The 19,246-nt window shown below is 34.8% G+C and overlaps 2 protein-coding genes across 5 annotated transcripts in view; both read left to right on the top strand.

Annotated features, from left to right (window-relative positions):
• The window catches only part of LOC111056051 (protein numb), a 232,212-nt gene that overhangs the window by 66,253 nt on the left and 146,713 nt on the right, over positions 1-19,246 (top strand). The gene's annotated exons all lie outside the window — the stretch shown is intronic.
• Positions 17,663-18,487, top strand: LOC120351364. Its single transcript, XM_039428347.1, has 2 exons — positions 17,663-18,226; positions 18,347-18,487. Exons 1-2 carry the CDS (start codon positions 17,668-17,670, stop codon positions 18,415-18,417), a joined length of 630 nt encoding a protein of 209 aa, XP_039284281.1. The 5' UTR covers positions 17,663-17,667; the 3' UTR covers positions 18,418-18,487.

Here is a 19,246-nt window from a genome sequence, read left to right as displayed (position 1 = left end):
TAAATCTCCAATTATTTTATCAATTATTAGAACAGCAGAAAATTGTTATTTTTTACAGTAACGTTTTCACTAGTACTTTATAGATAGATCTTTAATAAAAATCTTATCGATCGAAACTAATATGCTTCAAGAAACACAATCTGTCTTCAAATCTGAAAGCTAACATTTCAATGCTACAGTTGCCATTGAGACACGGTTCATTCACTTCTACAACAATTATTATGTAATCAAAGCGATAACGTATTTTATACTCTATCATCAAAGCAGTCGCAATATGTGAACAGGTAGGTGAAATAATGCGATAAAAAATGTCACTAGCATGGTAACATGAATTAGAAGAGAAATAAGGTGATATTAACTAGACAGGAAACATGAATGAATGAAAACGAAGTGAGACCCACGGTGTATTCAGTCAACGTCACTGCCACTGCGTAGACAGGGCAGGGCGTAGTCTGAGTTTCAGTCGCCGAACAAAAGACATAAATTACATTCATTTTGTAAAGTCGATCTACATCTACTATCGCTTCTGATTGAACGAAGGGGAATGTTTGTTGTCTTTAATATACCTACATTACTTTGTCTGCAGGAAAGTGTTGTTGAAGTTAAAGTTCAAAGGAATGATGATTTTGATACGAATTCATATTATATCGTTTCAAATCATCATTTATTAACAAGATTGATTATATCTTGGAAACTTGTAAATGTGACTCATGTTCCAAAAACGGTACGGTATGTTACTTTCAACATTATCAATAATTCTGTGAATTGTGGAAGTGTTTGTGGGAAACTAGTTAAAAATAAGGAAGTGGTATTCTCAAATACTTTCGAAGAAGCTCTAACAAAGTACTTGAAAGTATTTAAAATGTTATCAAATAATTTATCAGCTTTCATTGACAATTCAGTTGTTACCTTCAGTACGAATGCAATTAATCATTCATAATAATCATTGTTTCCTTGAAAATGTCAAATTCGAAAGTTTCTCAAGCAGCTCACTGTAATAGATTGACTGTTAAACAGGATAAGCTCCACATTTCTGTAAACAATCCAGTAGAGTTGTTAATATTATTCAAGTTACGGTAATTGCAATTTGAGTTTAGTTTTTTTACTCTTTGAGTTTAATCATTCCCAGTTTTTTCAACATGAAAATTTAGTTTCCTGTAAAAACTATAATGCATTTCAAATTGAATAATCATTTGTTGATTCAGAGTTCTTAAAAGCAAAATCTTTATTCCGATGATTAAATTGTATCAGCGAGGATCTTTTTGTTAATAATTTCACTGAACATTTCTTTTTGTCTAATGGCTTCCAACATTAACGTTTTTGTCTCTTGTCTATCGGCTCTGTCTCTATCACATCTTCAACATCTCTCACTCCTCTCACGTTTTTGTCCGTTTTTGTCTCTTGTTCTCTCTTTTGGTATATCGCATTCTCTTCTCCTGCTCCCTCTTTCTTCCTCAGTTGTTTTCCTGTCTCTTTCTCTCTCCAATCATCTTTATTATTCCTTTATTCTTTGCCTGCAATTGAATTTGTTGGAGCAGGCAGCAATTTGGTTGCGGTGAAGGGGTCAATCGAATCGCATGGCCACAGGTCACTTGGCTTTTGCTCCTCCAACCATCAATCAACCGACGCATGCCTTCTATTATTGTACTCTTCAATCAAACTGCTCTAGTTATTTCTGGTCTGTCGAACTATTTCGATAACTACGACCTCCCAGAACACTTCTGATCTTTATCTCTTCCTAGTGTACTATTTATCTGCAATGCCAAAAGATTGAGCAATTATTCAAATTTACTGTGAAATAAACTTGTAATACAAGTATATTTTCATGAGGATGATTCGACGTGTGCGTCTGTAATAGAGAGGTGATGATGATGATGGTTGGTGATAAGTGATGAAAGGACTTGAAGCTTTGAGTGTGTTCCGAAACAATATATTGACATGCTGTTTTAATAAATAAATTCATTCAAGTATGTTATGGTGAGGAACTATGAAAAACTATTAAACCTTTTGATACACGATACACAATAGGCTACTTACGATATTACCTTATTTGCATCAACTCTCCTACTTCGTTTGCTTCTCCATTTTTAATTTTATTTTATTCTGATAGGAAATTTCGTTCTTTTACTTGAACTTTTTTGGACGTGAATATCTAAAGACTGAATACTGGTCCTAAAAGCTCAACTTTTTTGTCACTATTTAATACTGAATCTTTTCAAACGTTATTATCACAAGTTTACTCAGCCATTCAGAGCTTGTATGAGAAAAAGTCACGATTTGAAAAGTTTTACCCTGGAGACTCAATAGGAACTACTGAAGCAGAGTAGCCTACGCCAGTAGAAAAGCAAATGAACCGTATCTTGTCTTGAGTGTTCAGTAAAAATTCTTCCACTATCAGTCTTCTACTATCTCTGTTACTTTGTTACATGTTTCATCTCGACATTTTGGAGTTTCTGACGGGCGCTGGTGGAATAAAACCGGATTACGGCCAAGCAACTCGGTTCATATCGCTCCGTTATTCAATTTCATTCTTCATGTACCTCTCCTTCATTTTCCTTTACTGATTTTGGCCTCTCTTCTTCTATTCTCTGATGCACGCTTCATAGCTGTTGATTCAATCCTTTATCTCCAGCCTTTTCCATAAAACATTCTTCTCCTGATGTTTTTACTAACATTTGGAAATTACAGTGTATGGTTGCTATGCTGATGTATCCATTAGCATACCAGAATATAATAGAAAAATGTTTTTATTCCCCGTTATTACATTATAAATACACAATACCATAATATATGTTCTGCTAATGGATACCACATCAGCAAAACGCCTATTCTCGATAGTAATCGATTTTGTAACAAAACTTTATTTTGATAAGTGATTTAATTGTATTTTATGAACACTGACCAATGCACAATCCAGAATCATCTCAGTATTTTTTTAAGGAACTAGTCTCATGAAATAGGCTAGTAGTCTGAATAAATTAGCTTATTAGCTACAAGCTAATAAATGAGAAATACACTGCATTCTTGTAGATTATTCTTGTTATATAAATCTCATAATCTACTACAATGTTCAAATGAATACCATTTCAATCTAATTGCTTTTCTGTTTTCCTGAAACTTCAATTGTTGAATTTCTTAGCTTATATACATTCTACTCCTTCTCAAGGGTTTAGTCTCACAAAAATTATTCCTTTTGGGTTTCTCCTCCTTAATATAAATCGTTATGCCAAGAATTGCCAATACTCCTTTAAAAAAATAATGTCTCTTTAATAATTCCACTTCATTGCTGAAAATGAACTCTTCGTGATCTCGAAGGTTGTTGGTGATAAGGAATGAATGGACCGGTCAGTTTCCACCGGGAAATGATTCTGAAGTTCAGAACTGTCACTCTCAGTTAGTGGAAATGGTCTGAAGCCGTCACCCTTTTCACAGGAGTTCACAGAGCACGTCTCTTGTATTACCTGAATTATTTGATAACATATCTAATATATCTTTGGTTGAACCATTTCTTTAGCTTAACATTCAATATTGCGTAGGTACTAAGTCCTTACTCGTGTTATACTCGTAAGCTAGGCAACAATTTTTATATGATGATTTATTTTCAGTGATGATTTTAATCCACCACATTGGAAATCAGTATTCAGATGATTGGAGATAATCAAACTTCACGGGTCAGTGACTAGCAGGAAAAACGTCATTTTGTGTTTCAAAGATACTAAATCAGTCTTATAAGGAAAAGACCTTGCAAATATTAGATTGTTCAATTCTTATCTCTACGTCCAGAGTAAATCTCTTCAATTTATACTAGGCTTTCAACATAATTCATAAATCAGGAGTATTATACGAGTACAATCTACTCAAGGAGGGGCTGAGCTGAGCCAAATCGAGTTTCTAAGTATATGAAACAAACAAATTTATTTCAGACGATATTTCACACCGGAAACTGTTTAATCGGTTCAGTTTAAAGGCAGACTATAATATTGATAACAGTATACCATGTATATTATAACAATATATTATATAAAATCTTTGGTAGGCCTATAGGTATTTTTAATTTATAATACTTTCAATTATTGTTTTCTTAGTGAAGTAAAAGAACGAAATTCATATAATTTGTATGTGGTTTGTTAGCTGTATGTGATTGATTGATTTGAATTCATTTTCTATAAGTTTGATAAGTATTATCAGGCTTATGAAATGATGAAAGGTTTTGTAAGATGATGTTGAATGGGGTTGTTGTTGTTCCAGCGTTCTTTCTCTGCAGTTGAGGTGAAATTAAGTTGACAAGCCATTCACTTCTACAACTATTCAAATTTCTGAGAATAAATATCATGTGTAGGCGTGATAACTGATCAAGTTGTTTATATGCAAGTCAGAATCGTGTACGTGAGTAGACAATGTTGAGCATTTCTAAAGGCCTGATAACTTGATGACATCAGGACCCTGGAGAGTGAGTGATACATTCCCAGGTGATTGTGTGGTCTGTAGCAATCCTGGGTAGAAAGGGGGGGGAGTTGAAGTTGTTGACAATGCCTTGGGGGGGGGAATCATTATGACAGAAGGGGAAGTTGACAGTCTAGGCGGAGGAAATTCAAATTATCAACTCTGACGGTCTCCAAGTCGTGACTTCTATCAGATTCTGTGTCTTCCAGACTTCGGCATTCCCGGTACACCACTATTAGAAATGTAAGCGGAAATGTGTGTTATCTAGCGTAACGACAAGCAGTAACCGGTAGGACGATCTTGGCCGTGACAAACTAATTATTTCAGCCACCTACAAGTTGAACAGAATGAAACATTTTTTATATTTTGTCTCACTGTGATAATGCTCATGTAAATAAAGGGAAATGAAATTGGTTCACACACACACACACCACACACACACACAACACACACACACACACACACACACACACACACACACACACACACACACACACACACACACACACACACACACACACACACACAAATACCCGAAAACCACTTTTTTGGACTCAGGGGAACTCAAAACGTATAGAATTTTAATTTTTTTCGGATAGCAATACTTTCCTTACCTAAGGTGATAGGGCAAGGAAAGTTAAAAATCTGGTGTGGCGCACTCACACAACTTTCCTTGCCGTTATGAAAATCTGACGCTAGTGTTTACGCGCATCTCAAGTCTACTATTCCAAGATCTGAGCAAGTTGGTGACAGGACAATGACGCTGGAGACACACGAGGTCTGCTATCTCTCCATAGTGAATGATTCAATAGAATCAACAGTTGCCAACCGTTTGCCATCACATTTTCTCAAATTCCGAGCTTATTTTCAATTTTAGGTGAAAATGTTACTGGACATTAATTGAAGAGATTTCCATGCTCAATTTTTTCCACTCGAAATTTTTCGTTTCAATTATATCTGAGACCTGATAATTGGAAATCTAAAATCGAACTTTGGATAGAGGTGGCGGAGTTTTTTTTTATAGATATGGGACTTGTGGCAGTTGATAGAACTCATCAATGACTATATTAGGTATAAATTTGATCAAAATTGTTGGAGCAGTTTTTGAGGAAATCGCGAAAAACCCTGTTTCTGACAACATTTTTCGCCATTTTAGCCACCATCTCAATCAAATGCAAGATTGAAATTGTTCGTGTCGGATCCTTATAGTGTCAGGACCTTAAGTTCCGAATTTCAAGTTATTCCGTTAATTGAGAGATGAGATATCGTGTACACACACACACACACACACACACACACACACACACACACACACACACCACACATTCAGACCAATACCCAAAAACCACTTTTTTGGACGTATAGAAATTTGGAAATTGGGGTACCTTAATTTTTCGGAAAGCAATACTTTCCTTACCTATGGTAATAGGGCAAGGAAAGTAACAAGGCACAAAACTAGAATGAAGTTCTATATTACTATTGATGTTCTAACTCGCCTATATGGAAGTGAGAATTGTATTCACACATGGAAAATGGACAGTCGAATTCAAGCTGCAGAAAGGAGATTTTCAAGGAGTGTATCTGACTGCACTAGATTTGATAGAATCAGAAATACTGATGTAAGACAGCTTTTATCAGTTGCTCCTCTGCATGAAACAATTCTACAAAATAGACGCATCTGGTGCATGTTTTAAATAGAACTCCACTGGGCGAATGTCACTTGAAGTTCATAAGTAGTATAGGCCTACTTGAAAAAGATACGTAGGAAGGCCGAGAAATAAATAAACCTAACCTTAATTAAACCTCAATTAATAAACCTAACCTTGAAGTGAATATGATGATGCTTAATAATTATTATTATTTTTTATGTAAATCATCAAAATGATCCATAATAATTATCATATTTGATGATTTACCAAAATGATTCATAATATCATATTATTTTGCTTCCAGGTACAGAAACGTGTTCTCACTGCTGGTGCTCCAACATGTCTATGATATCTTGAATAATGTATACATACACGATATCATCCCTGTATGGTTCCTTCTACAATCTTTTCAAACAAGGTATTCAAGAATTTTCTATATAGAAAATATAATATTTATATAGAGTTATAGAATATTTCACTATTGATCCATGGAAAAGGACACAAGCTACTTTCAATCTCTTTTTTAACATTTCACTTTTGAAATAAAACTCCAAATAGAAGCTTCAAAATCTATTCATTGTCTCAACATAAAAGTAGCTATCTTCTACTCCTAGTGTGTAGAGGATAAATAGTATATTTCGCACCTAGAGCAGAAAATGAGACTTTTCCGGCTCGAAATCGGGTTTCAAGTCCGAGGCCGTAGGCCGAGGACTAGAAAAGATTGAGAGCCGGAAAACATTTTTGCTCGTGGTGCGAACGCTATTTTTCGCCACACAGAAAAATAAACAATATATATGAGAATAGTTGTTTACTAAGCACTTCCGAAAGCAGAAGTGGAAGGTGATAGCTCTAGCAAATCTGAGGTAATCTGAATATCAGGAAATTGTCCAAGTATTTTTTTTATTCTGATTTGTCTAAATAACCTAGAAGATTATGCTCAATTATGTGGGAGGTTGAGTTTATTTTTTTATCCTCTCAAATGACAATAAGATGATATTATTAAAAATGTTTTAATTATTGAATAATGAACACAAATAATGAAAAGTTTTTTGATCAGCTGTTTTTTGATCACCTTTCTTAGTTCCATGTTAGTGACTGGAAAGGGTACTCTTTCCGGTCTAGGCCGGAAAGAAACCTGTTCTGACGTCAGACGAGAGTCGTCTGCAAACAATGGATTTCAGATCTATGTAGGGACTGGAAAACAGCTGCTTTCTGTGCAGTTTGGCGAAAAATCTGTTTTCATATTCGATGGATTGTAACTCAGAAGCTGAAGGTTGAGTGAGTGTGTTCAACTGGTGAACGCACTAAGACTATTCAATCTGTCGTGGGTGTATATCAAACAAGCAAACAATTTGAGAAACATGAAAACTTTGAGGATTCCATTACATAGAGAGATCCCTAGATTATAAGTCTTGTAGAGAGAAATAATTTCCAGCTGTGCTGCTGAACTTTTATGATGCTCTCACAGCTCTTCATTATTCCAGCCGTCTTTACACAATACATTTCGTCGGTTTTATCCCGTTTTGCGACCTCATTCAACAAACACTGCAATATTATTCAGCACTCTCAAGATTACTCGTAAGCTTAATCTTCACTTCAAGTGACATTCTCTCCATTTGCTGTGGAATGAAATTTTCATTATAGTTTATGCGTATGGTACAATGAAATGTTTCCTAGAAATTGGCATTCAAATGCTCAGTTGAGATGTAGTAGTACGTATATCAATGTTTATATACCTCTCTTATCCAATTGTTTCTTCACTACAGTACACATCATGGTAAAAGCTTAAGGGTGTCTTAAAAAGTAGAAATACGAGTTCAAGAGAGTATATAATGTTATTTTGTACTCTGGTTCTACAGCATCACTACTTTGTGTATTGAACACTATCTTTATAAGGCCTACCATACACGTTTCGATCGGTCTTAAGGCCCGGACTCGTTTCGATCGGTCTTATGACCGGGCCTCAATGGCGGTCTCCCCACTCACGTACCGATCGGCCTTTGGGCCGTTGCGTATCCAGTACCGTATCCAGTAGCGCGGTAGCTCTATTAAATACAGAACGCTTGAAAAATTCAGCAACTGAATGCAACATGATTATAAATAGTGCAAATGACAACCTCGCCTCGAATAATCCAAGCAGTGTTTCATTACAGCCTTTCTAGAGGCAATCAGCTGCTTGCGTTTGAAATAATTTAGTCAAATATTTTGTAAATTACCAGCCTTTAGCATACAATTTGGTACACAATACATACCATGCAGACGCTCTCCTTACTTTAAAATTCCTTGGAGACCAAAATACGACCTTCCGACTACTTTTGACAATTGAAAATAATTTCAAAATAATTCTGTGAAACTTTCTTGCTTTCACCACCCACTTATCTTTCAAAACAGAAAAGTTTCAAGCATGACGAAAATTTAATGTTTTCTGCTCGAAATGTATCGATGTTGACGAACATAATCATTAATTAAAAAAATATTATGGGTCGTATAAAAATCATCCAGACACCAATAGAAAGGAGACATTCTCTCCGTTAATTTGATATAAAATTGTTACACATTACAATGCCCCATGATTCTGGGAGAAGTTATATTCAAAAGAAAAACAAATCTTCGCGATGTTATCAATTTTATCATAAAAGTTGAATTTCCTTCAATCCTTCAACCCTGAAGCTTTTTTAGCACTACTAGGACAGGACTAGACAGGTATTACACAGTAATATTTCTATTATCTTGGTTGATCATATCATTATTACCATATTTGAACAGAGAGGAAAATACGAAATCTAATTTTTATCTCATTTCATTTGATCAACTACAACTATGATAATAGGAATATTATAATATGAAAATAGGAATATGATATTATCAACATATATTATCATACCAGCCTCAACAGATAATTTATTCAGCCGAATTTGATGCCACACTCCAAAAACACCACACTACTACACACACTGACCCTACTGCTTGGGGGATGTGTTGATTCCTCGACTATTCCGCTCACTCTGAAGTGAAACTAGGGGATGATCAATGCAGTATTCGTTTCCTGAAGAAACCGGTTTTTATTGTGACTGTTAACTTTCTCCTACTCACACTGAGGCACAAGTGGGGATGAAAAATGAATATCGACTCTCTCAAAAAATCGATTTTTTGTGAAATCGATTTCTTTTTTTCGATAATCGATTTTTCAAGAAATCGATTTTTAGAATAATTTTGCTATCCATAACACGTGCAAAACGTGTTGACCGAGGGTAGAAAATATGGCAGAGGGGGAAGAGCGGGTGTTTTGGCCTCAAGACGAAACCAGGTTTCCCCATTCACGTTCAGATCCGTCTCAAGAGCAATTAAAATTAATCTGTCTTGAGACCGGGCCTCACTTGATTCCGCTCTTTCACTCAATGCCTTTTAGTGCCTCTGTTAGTTACTTGATGCTATCCTTTGAAAATATCTACAATAGTAATCAATGATAAAAGCATCTGTATCTTATTTATACATAATTAAATATTCATTTTATTCTGTAAATCCACAGAGAGGCTATCCTATTCTACCTACCCTATCTTATCTTCTCCAACACTCATTTATTATTTAACATTCAAAATTATAAGATAATTTCTTGAGTAACTTGGAAGTAATCAGAAAATATCGTTTCCCAGCCACTGGATGAACTAAAAATTTTGAGAAGCAACTCATTAAATTATGAGTGTGAATGACACTGTTCAAATTAAGCTATAATTTCCAATCAATATCGTTCAAGTTGAACGCATATTGATCGACTGTTTCTTCTCCCTCAAGAAGAATACTGTCTTTATTTTGCTCTATGATGTTCAGAAATTATTGTCAAACTCTCCACTTCAATAATTTCCGAAACTGAAAAGATCCATCTAATTTTGAGTTTCTTTTCAATAATCGTTATTGTAATCGCCTGTCAAGTGATGAACTCCATTCTTTTTCGGATAATGTAGTGAGATATTCAACCTCATACTTCTAATTGATTGGAACAAGTTGGAGAAAAACTCAATTAATTAGACAAGCTGCCTTGGTGCGGGAGCGATAGACCGTACTGTGTAATATCATTCAATGGAGTCCGTTGAACCACTAGCAGTCGAATTAAGTTCGCTCATTAATCATCCTGGTAATTACTGTCTATTCTTATGAGTTTCTCTTGACTCTTCCATTAGGAGTTTCAGATCTCTGAAAATATTGAGTTTATTCATAAAATGTCATTGTATTCAATCTTATAGAATTGCATTCTGAATGTTGAATAATCTGAATTTATTGCACTGTATATTCTATTTACAAAATAATAGATTCTGACTTTATTGCAAATACGTACTTTCTGGAGAACTGTATTTGGAAAGTTGATATACAGTACCATAACACTTTTCTCTCCAACACTTATATTCGATATAATTGAATGGCGCATGATTTGTATGTGTATATCACCTACCTTCCTTTGCATAACTCATCGCCTTTATCACCTTTCTATAACTCACCTATCTTCAAACATCATTCATGTTATGTCATCTCATACTCTGTGTATTGGAGTTAGCAGACCCATTACTATGATACAATTTACCTCTGACTATTGCACTGATGGAACGGCGCTGGTAGGCAGACATAGTGGCACGTCTGTTGGGCGGGTTGCATACCCAAACGGCGAAATCGTAAGTCTTATACTTCAGCAAAATCATTGTCATCATTCATGGAAGTCTCAATTCCAGATTTTCGTTATTTTCTACTTCCTTTAATAGTTGCTTCTATCTAAATTCTTTTAAATAGCTAAAGCAGCCTCTTAATTTCATTGCACTTACTCCGGTAAACAAACTATTCATTTATCAATTTTTTAGCTTATAAAATTGATTATATTTTCCTCATATCAATTCTAAGATGAATCATTCATGTTTCATGTTCAGATTAGGATTTGATTTGCTGAAATAACATATATCTTCCTTATAGCATTGTTACAGGAATAAATACTAGATTGTCCAAGACAGTATGTTGATTTTTCTCTAAAACATTTCTTATTTCCTTAGTTATGGAAGAGAATCCTTGATAAACCTTCATCTCACTTATTTGAATCATCTCACTCAACTTACTCAGCTCACTTTGATAGTTAATAATTAATAGTTGGAGATGTTGCATATAAAGAATTGTTAGAGGAGAAAGAATTCTCTCATCAAGTTTTAATTTCAAAATAAAATCTTTGATTTTTTTTTGTAATTCTTGATAAAAATATTATCAGTTCGTCAGTTCCCAACAGTTTCTTCCAGCTACCTTACTACTTGAATCTATGTCATCTAATTTATGGGCAATGCCAAACTACTTTTGTACATATGATATTGAAGCCCTAGGCTTGTGTATGAGCCTCAGTACGCCTTCGGGTCTCCGTTTTTCCGTAAGATGAGGCCACTGAACTGAATGCTGGTGCAGCCCACGGTCCACGTACCTACTAATTATGCGAGTCGATTCCACCATTCCCTCACTTCGGAAAACGACTCCTAATGATGTTTCAATTATGTAGGAATTCGTTTGTTGTCTGAACCAGTTTGAATAAATTCTGTCTTCTTTGCGGACAGCAATCTTGAGTTGGTAGCAGTTCGAGAGAATTGGATGGAGAGGAAGAGAGTGCGTGTCAGAGAAAGGGAGAGAGTGAATAATGAAGAGAGTATTTAGCAGTAAGAAAGTGGTTGAACTGGTTTCAGTGTCAGACTAAAACAGCCAGCCATGGGCGGGGACGCGGGGTTGACCCGCAACCTCCAAAGCGGTCATCACACTATCTTTATTTCTAAAGATTGGCTACCTTTTTGACAAGATAATCTCTTTTTATCATTTGCTTTGAAGATTTCTACTGTTATTGTATTTATACACTTACCGAAATAATTATCATCTATGGTGCTATTATTACAATTGGACGAATTCACATACTGTGATAAAAAACATGAAATATAGATGAATAAAATCAATATTGTTATAGGAGATAGCATGCTAGTAGAACTTCTCCTTCAGCACAATACACGGTGGAAAATACTGCGAAAGGAAAAGTTTTGGAAGAGGACAGCATTGGATGTAAATTGAATTATTATTGATCTACTCTCAAACTTATGTCATCTACATTGATATGCTAATAAGATACGAAATTGAGTTCGGTACTTTCCGTGAAGAACTTGACTTTCCAGAATAGCAATTACGTAGTTTCTGGAAGTATTCTATCCATACACAAATTCACTCAACAAATTTTCTAATTTCAACGAGACCCTTCAATCCCGATTGATTGTATTCAATTTTCTCTGACAATCTCACCTTGAAACTTTGCTCTTTAACAAATCAACGACATTAATATCAGCTAGCTAGCTAGCTAGCTAGCTTCTTCTTCTTCTTCTTCTTCTTCTTCTTCTTCTTCTTCTTCTTCTTCTTCTTCTTCTTCTTCTTCTTCTTCTTCTTCTTCTTCTTTTTTCTTCTTACAACAATATCAAATCAAATTTCATTGCCAAATCATGGAAAAATTACTATAATGTGTACATTCATGAATGCAAATTTTTACATTCTCTTTTTTGGTGATTTTTTAATCCTTACTTCAACCATGTATCGCTTATCAACAGCAGATGAACTTCTTACAAATTAAAATTGTATAAATCTGTCTCAATTAACAAAAACTAGTTTTTTGTTGGGAAGTGAGACTAGTCGCTTGTGTAGAGTGGAATCTAGATCAAGTCGCTTTGTATCGATTGCATAGCGAACAATGCCTCATGCCTCATGCCTCCTGCATTCTGCCAACAGACAACAAATCGTTCTCTGGTGCTTGGCGGGTTGTGCGTTGCGTGCTTCTAGGCGTTCACCGAACATTTATTCTTGACCTTTCAAATTGCTATACTACAACAGACATAGTTCGTATATTTACGAAGAAATGTGCTAGGTTTTCTTCATTGAGCTCTAGCTAGAAATAGAAAACTACAGATTCCAGTCTCCCAATTTAAGAATCAAATATAAATAGTATTGATAAATTTATCGCATTCTTTGATGAATCATACACGTTCCAGTGAAAAGAGGTAGCATGCAGTTTCTACCAAATTAATTTCTCTCCACAAAAATAGCAATTGTTTTTTAGTAACAAAAATGTCCTATTAATAGTTCGGAGTTCATAGATCACGTGACTGTGGCTAAATATTTGTCACAATGAAGTCTACTACTTAAAAGGGATTGTAATTTTTATTTTGAATTGAACGTGAAGAGCAAAATATCTGGTGTAAGTAATAATATTTTTGAACGGTACTCATGAGTTTTGGTATAAGTGAAAGAATTCGGGAAAAGCTTCAAGTCGTTCTTTAAATAATGAATCCATCTTATTGTACAATAGTCTACTTGAAAATCAACGAATAGAATACCTGACTTTCCTTTTATATTAACAATTACCATCATCGTGAATATTATTCTCTTCAAAATATATCCTATTATTTTGAACCAAATTATGTCACTGAGAATAATTATTATACTGACGTTTCAATATAGATAATTTCATGAAAGAAAATGTTTGGATCACAATACATATGTAATTTTCTAACTTCATTTCGCCATAATAATAATAAACCTGTTGTTTTCTATTTATTTTATTTATACAATAAGTACATTATCCAAATGATAGGGAGAGGGTAAATAAGGTAACCTTGTGCTATTCCTATCCCAAATTTAGATAGGATTATACATAGTCTGAAATAGGTTAAGTCTTATAGTTCTACAATTCACAAAATTCAGTCCTCAAGTATTTCCACAAAGTAGATTTTCAAATTTAGATGCTTTAAAACTAAACATAGAAAAAATATTTCACATCATTGACTGAAGCGATGCTGAGGTCTTAGTTTCGACTCGATCGGCTTTTGTCTGTCTGTTTGTTTGTACCGCAGTTACAGTCGCAGTTATTGACCGATTTGGATGAGATTTGGTATGCAAGTTCTTTGAAACAAGGCGCAGAAACGTATGTGTAACGATTTTTGATAATACCTCTGGATTTTTGTAATATTTAAAAACCGAAAACTAACCTCCATCCAGAAAGGATGTGTCTTTGAAGATACAGAAATTTATTTTCATACTTTTTCGCATCTATTGTTACGAGCACATGGTGGTTGAGTCGGTTAGACCGTGGTTTCACACACTGTGGGACCCAGGTTCAAATCTCTTCCTACCAGATTTTTTTGAAGATAATACTAATATTGTTTTATCTTATTCTAATAATATATCATTATAAAATAAATTATTATGATTAGATATTGGTCGATTATATGATTAGATGGATATATGATTAAATATTAGATATCCAATTAAATGATTAAATTGAATCATCATATTATTATTATTTCTAGCAGGTAACCCGTGCTTCGCAAGGGTCTATTTTACAACTTGACGTAATGAAATCCAGAAGAATTGAAAATAGGCCTATAAGAATCCTCGGTTGATTAAGAATTTATAAGCAGCATTTCAAGTAAATCAGTGCAGTAGTTCAGACGTGATGATGCGTCAAACATAATTTCCCTATCCTCTGACGTGTATACGTCTTTAAGCCAGTTCTTTTCTCTATTATAGTATAGAAGATGATAGATAGATGGATATATCATCCATTTATCTCTATACTATAATAAAGGAAATGAATGAGAATAAACTTTGAAAGGTTTGAGATATTGATGTGTGGTTTTCACCATACCTTTTCTCTGGAAATCCTGTATCGGAATCATGTATCATATGACCACCCTTCAATTAAAAAAAAGTTGGATTCAAAATGGCGGTTCCAGAATGGCGTAAAAAATTTGGGTGCAACGGAAAACCTGTTTTTATCATTCGAAAAGGATCCCCAATCATACTTATCTTCTAATTTCCCTTTTAAGAGAAATGTTCTGCTGCTTCCTCTACAACAACTGAAAGCATGACAAATAATTGAAAACTTGACAAACTGAAAACTTGATGTAATGAAATCTTGAAGAATTTAAAATAGGTTTATAACCATCCTCGGTTAAGCAAGAATCTATATGCAAAATTTCAAGTTAATCAGTCCAGTAGTTCAGACGTGATGATGCGTAATTTTCCTAATTACTTAATAATTTTTAATTACTTAATTACAAACTTTTAATTACTAATTAATTAATAATTACTCAATAATTACATAATTTTCCTATACTACTTTACACCTTTATACGTGTATAATCCAGTTCTCCCTTTATTATAGTATAGAAGATAATAGATGGATGGATAATCATTGTTATTTTACCAAAAGATAAAATAAGTTGAATAGTTTCCCTTTCAGAGGGAGTTTTGACAACCCACAAAACTCATTTTTTATTTGAAGATATAACGAAAAGGTGCATATGACCTTATTTATTTGCTCAGCTTGCCAAAATACCCCTCATTCCAATATTAAAATTTTCGACTGACTGTACAGTGAGTCAGTCATTCTATCAGGGCTCGAATAATATTGAAATTTTAATTAAATAAAAATGGAAGAGAATAATTTCTTTATGTAAATATCAACACCTTTATTCAAAGACATATTAACTGAATGCGTTTTCATATTGCCGATACAGCATTGATGAAACTGTAGACGTTTATTTAGCACTTTGACTCAAAAGGCTGTTCTAGCTGGAAAATTAATAATGCATGCCACGTGTAGGCCTAAACATTGCATCAGAAAAACAAAGTTATGGGCCAGTTGCACATACATCTTTTAAATATGGACATTAACGCTAATTAATAAATCAGCATTAGTTTTACGGATTCATTTCTGTTCCACAAAGATCAGTTAGTTTTTTATTCCAATTAAGTTTTCCGGTTAACTAACAAAGATTTTAACGGTTTCCAATCCGGCAACACTGTAATTTATCCGACAGTAATGCTATTTAAATTATTATTCTAAACCTTAGACCATTTTTTATAGAATAGACACGCTGGGAAGCCTAGCCTCTGAAGCCAACATCTAACTGCCAAATCCGCCCACCTTGACGTCACAACCAAGCTAACAACAATGCATTGAATAACAACAATGTAAGTTAAACACCACAAACACTTACACAACAAACTTTTGTGACGTCAAGGTGGGCGAATTTGGCAGTTAGGTGTTGGCTTCATCGACTTTCAGTATGAATATACAATGGGTCGTGTCTAATCTATAACTGGTCTGAGTTCTAAACAAATGGCAAAAAAGTGAGGTTATGTTATTGAAGCGGTGACTGTCATTACGCATGCGCCATAAAAATGTTCCGTCTGTTGCCAGTGTAGTCAAAGAAGATCGAAAACTAATCTCAAAAAATCAAAAATTAGAATCTAATTTTGAATGCTAATATCAGCTGAATACTCTTTTCTATTTTATTAATGGATGAAATTCATTCATATATTTAGCTCATACAAATTTTTTATGTCAATTCGGCGTTATCTCTTGAAATTTCTTTTTTGTGCAACCAAAATCCTTCAGTTAGCATGACTCTCAATTGAAGTATAGCATTTTATGGCAATTAAACGTTAACCAGAATACGTGCAACTGGGGGAAAGTTTTTTTTAAACAGATGTTTTTGAGATAAATTTGATGCAGCTGTTTCACATCCACCATATTATTATACAGAGTTTGTAAAAATGAAAATATTTATTAATTATCAAAACAATACTATTATTATTTTTATATTTAAAATGAGAATATTTTAAAAATATTTATCAATTATCAAAACAATATTATTGAGGTTAAGTGGTATCAGGTAGAAAGCAATACTAGAAACAGATGTTCCTTTTTTAATTCTGACCATATGATTTGGTGATTTTTTTATGAAATTGTATGTACTATTAATGAAATTTGAACATTAATTCTGAAAAATCTAAAAGGAAAATTGAAATTTGGGCTTCCAGGTGCACGAGATTGATATTTTTAGAATCTATGTTCAAAATTTGGAGATCCAAATCATTCCCGTTTTTCTGGTATGCAATCCACAAGTTGACATGTTTTGATGCAAACAAATGAACAAACACAACCCTACTGTCTCTTATTATATAGATTAAATTGATTCATCAAATTCATTGGATAAATTAGTTTAAAATTTTTTTTATTGTATTGGAGTCCAATACTACTGTTGTAGAGAAAAAATTGTATGTAAAGGTATAAAGGTAATTTTTTTCTTTCTTGTGTAATTGAGAAGTTGATATTGTGGTAATTCACATTAAATTAAAAATACTAAGAAATTAAAAAAAAAACACAGATTTATTGATACTTAGAAAGACCGGTTTCGGTAATTACACCATTGTCAATCTCTGATAAAGACCAAAACCGGTCTTTCTAAGAATCAATAAATCTGTATTCTTCACAATCACACTGATCTCCGCTCATGCTCCAACGGAGGAAAGTGATGAGGATGCTAAGGATGCTTTCTATGATAGGCTTGAACAACTATACCATGAGGCCCCTGCTCATGATGTGAAAATTATTCTGGGTGACATGAATGCCAAGGTAGGAAGGGAAGAATGCTATAGACCAGCAATAGGCAAGGAGAGTTTACATGAGGAGTCAAATGATAATGGTACATGACTTATCAACTTTGCAATCAGCAACAGAATGACTATTGCAAGCACTTGCTTCCCTCATAAAAATATACATAAGGCAACATGGAAGTCACCTGATGGTCATACACAGAACCAGATTGACCATGTTCTCATAGATAGACGGCATGCTTCAGATATAATGGATGTAAGAGCCTTTAGAGGGGCAGATGTGGACTCTGACCACTACCTGGTGATGGCAACATGCAGGCAGAGAATATCACGACTGCATCCAATAAGAAACCCAAGAGTGACAAACTTTGACACAGATAAATTGAAGACTAGGGAAATTGCTGTGCAATATGAAGAGAAAGTAAAGCATCTATTAGCACCTGGAGAGATGGAGGGAGTCAATGATGTGGAGCATGATTGGGAAATATTGAAAGGGGCTTTGACAAGAGCAGCAGAGGAAACATTAGGCAACATGCGACCTGTTTGGAGGAAAGAATGGTTTGACCAAGAATGCAGAGAAGCAATAAGCATGAGAAATGAAGCAAGGCAGAGAGCACTGCAAAGAGTGACCAGGAATACCAGAGAGGCGTTTGTAAGAGCCAGGACTCTGGCAGTAAACACATGTAGAGAGAAGAAACGAGCTTGGGAAAGGAGGAAGATTGATAAGATACAGGAACAAGCCACAAACAGAAGAATAAGGGAGATGTACAGCTTGGTAAGAGAAGAAAAGAAGGGTTTCCAAGCTAGAGCAGTACTGATAAGAGACAAACATGGAAATCTGGCTGGGGACCCAGCTGCGGTTCTGGATCGATAGGCAGAATATTTTGAGAATTTGTTGAATCCCATCGGTGAGAGAGGTGGGTCCAGATTTTTGGAAGACCAACATACAATTGCAGACCGGGAACCGGGGCTTGAAGAAATCAGTGAAGCCATGCAGGAGCTGAAGAGCAGCAGAGCACCAGGCAGTGATAAAATTACAGCTGAACTGTTGAAGCATGGAGGAGAGCTGGTTTTGAGAAAGGTGCATGCCCTGATCTGTAAAGTGTGGAGGGAAGAGAAAATGCCAGATGACTGGAAAATGGCACTCCTTTGCCCAATACATAAAAAAGGCTCCAAGTTGGAATGTGCTAATTACCGTGGTATTGCTCTGTTAAATGTAGCTTACAAGGTCTTTGCAAAGGTGTTAGCAAAGAGGTTGGCACCTTATGCTGAAAATGCTCTTGGAGAATATCAGAGTGGTTTCAGACAGGGGAGAGCACCAACAGATCATATATTCACTATTAGAACAATACTGCAGAAATGCTATGAATTCAATATTCCTGTCCACCAGTTATTCATAGACTACAAGCAAGCATATGATAGTGTAGACAGGACGTATATGCTAGAAACACTGCATACTGGAGATTCCAGATAAGTTGGTGCACCTTGTGAACATGACATTGACAGGAACCAAAAGCAAAGCTAGTATTGCTGGTCAAAGTTCTCGAGAGTTCGGCATTGAGAGGGGTCTGAGACAGGGAGATACTATGTCAGGCACTCTGTTTAACCTTGTCTTGGAAAGAGCGGTCAGAAATATAGGTTTGAATGCTGGAGGTACACTGCTTACTAGAATGGCACAGTGCCTAGCATATGCAGATGATGTA

This window comes from Nilaparvata lugens, chromosome 5 (genome assembly GCF_014356525.2).
Source record: "Nilaparvata lugens isolate BPH chromosome 5, ASM1435652v1, whole genome shotgun sequence".
NCBI classification, from domain to species: domain Eukaryota; kingdom Metazoa; phylum Arthropoda; class Insecta; order Hemiptera; family Delphacidae; genus Nilaparvata; species Nilaparvata lugens.
Note: the sequence above shows the minus strand (reverse complement) of the source record. Positions and strands in the feature narration are given on the sequence as shown.

What these genes read in the sequence shown, in the direction of transcription:
- LOC120351364 (XM_039428347.1), top strand. Translation starts at nt 17,668, where the DNA reads ATGACTATTGCAAGCACTTGCTTCCCTCATAAAAATATACATAAGGCA. An exon ending in GACTCTGGCAGTAAACACAT is followed by an intron (nt 18,227 to 18,346) that starts GTAGAGAGAAGA and finishes AGGGTTTCCAAG; the next exon opens with CTAGAGCAGTACTGATAAGA.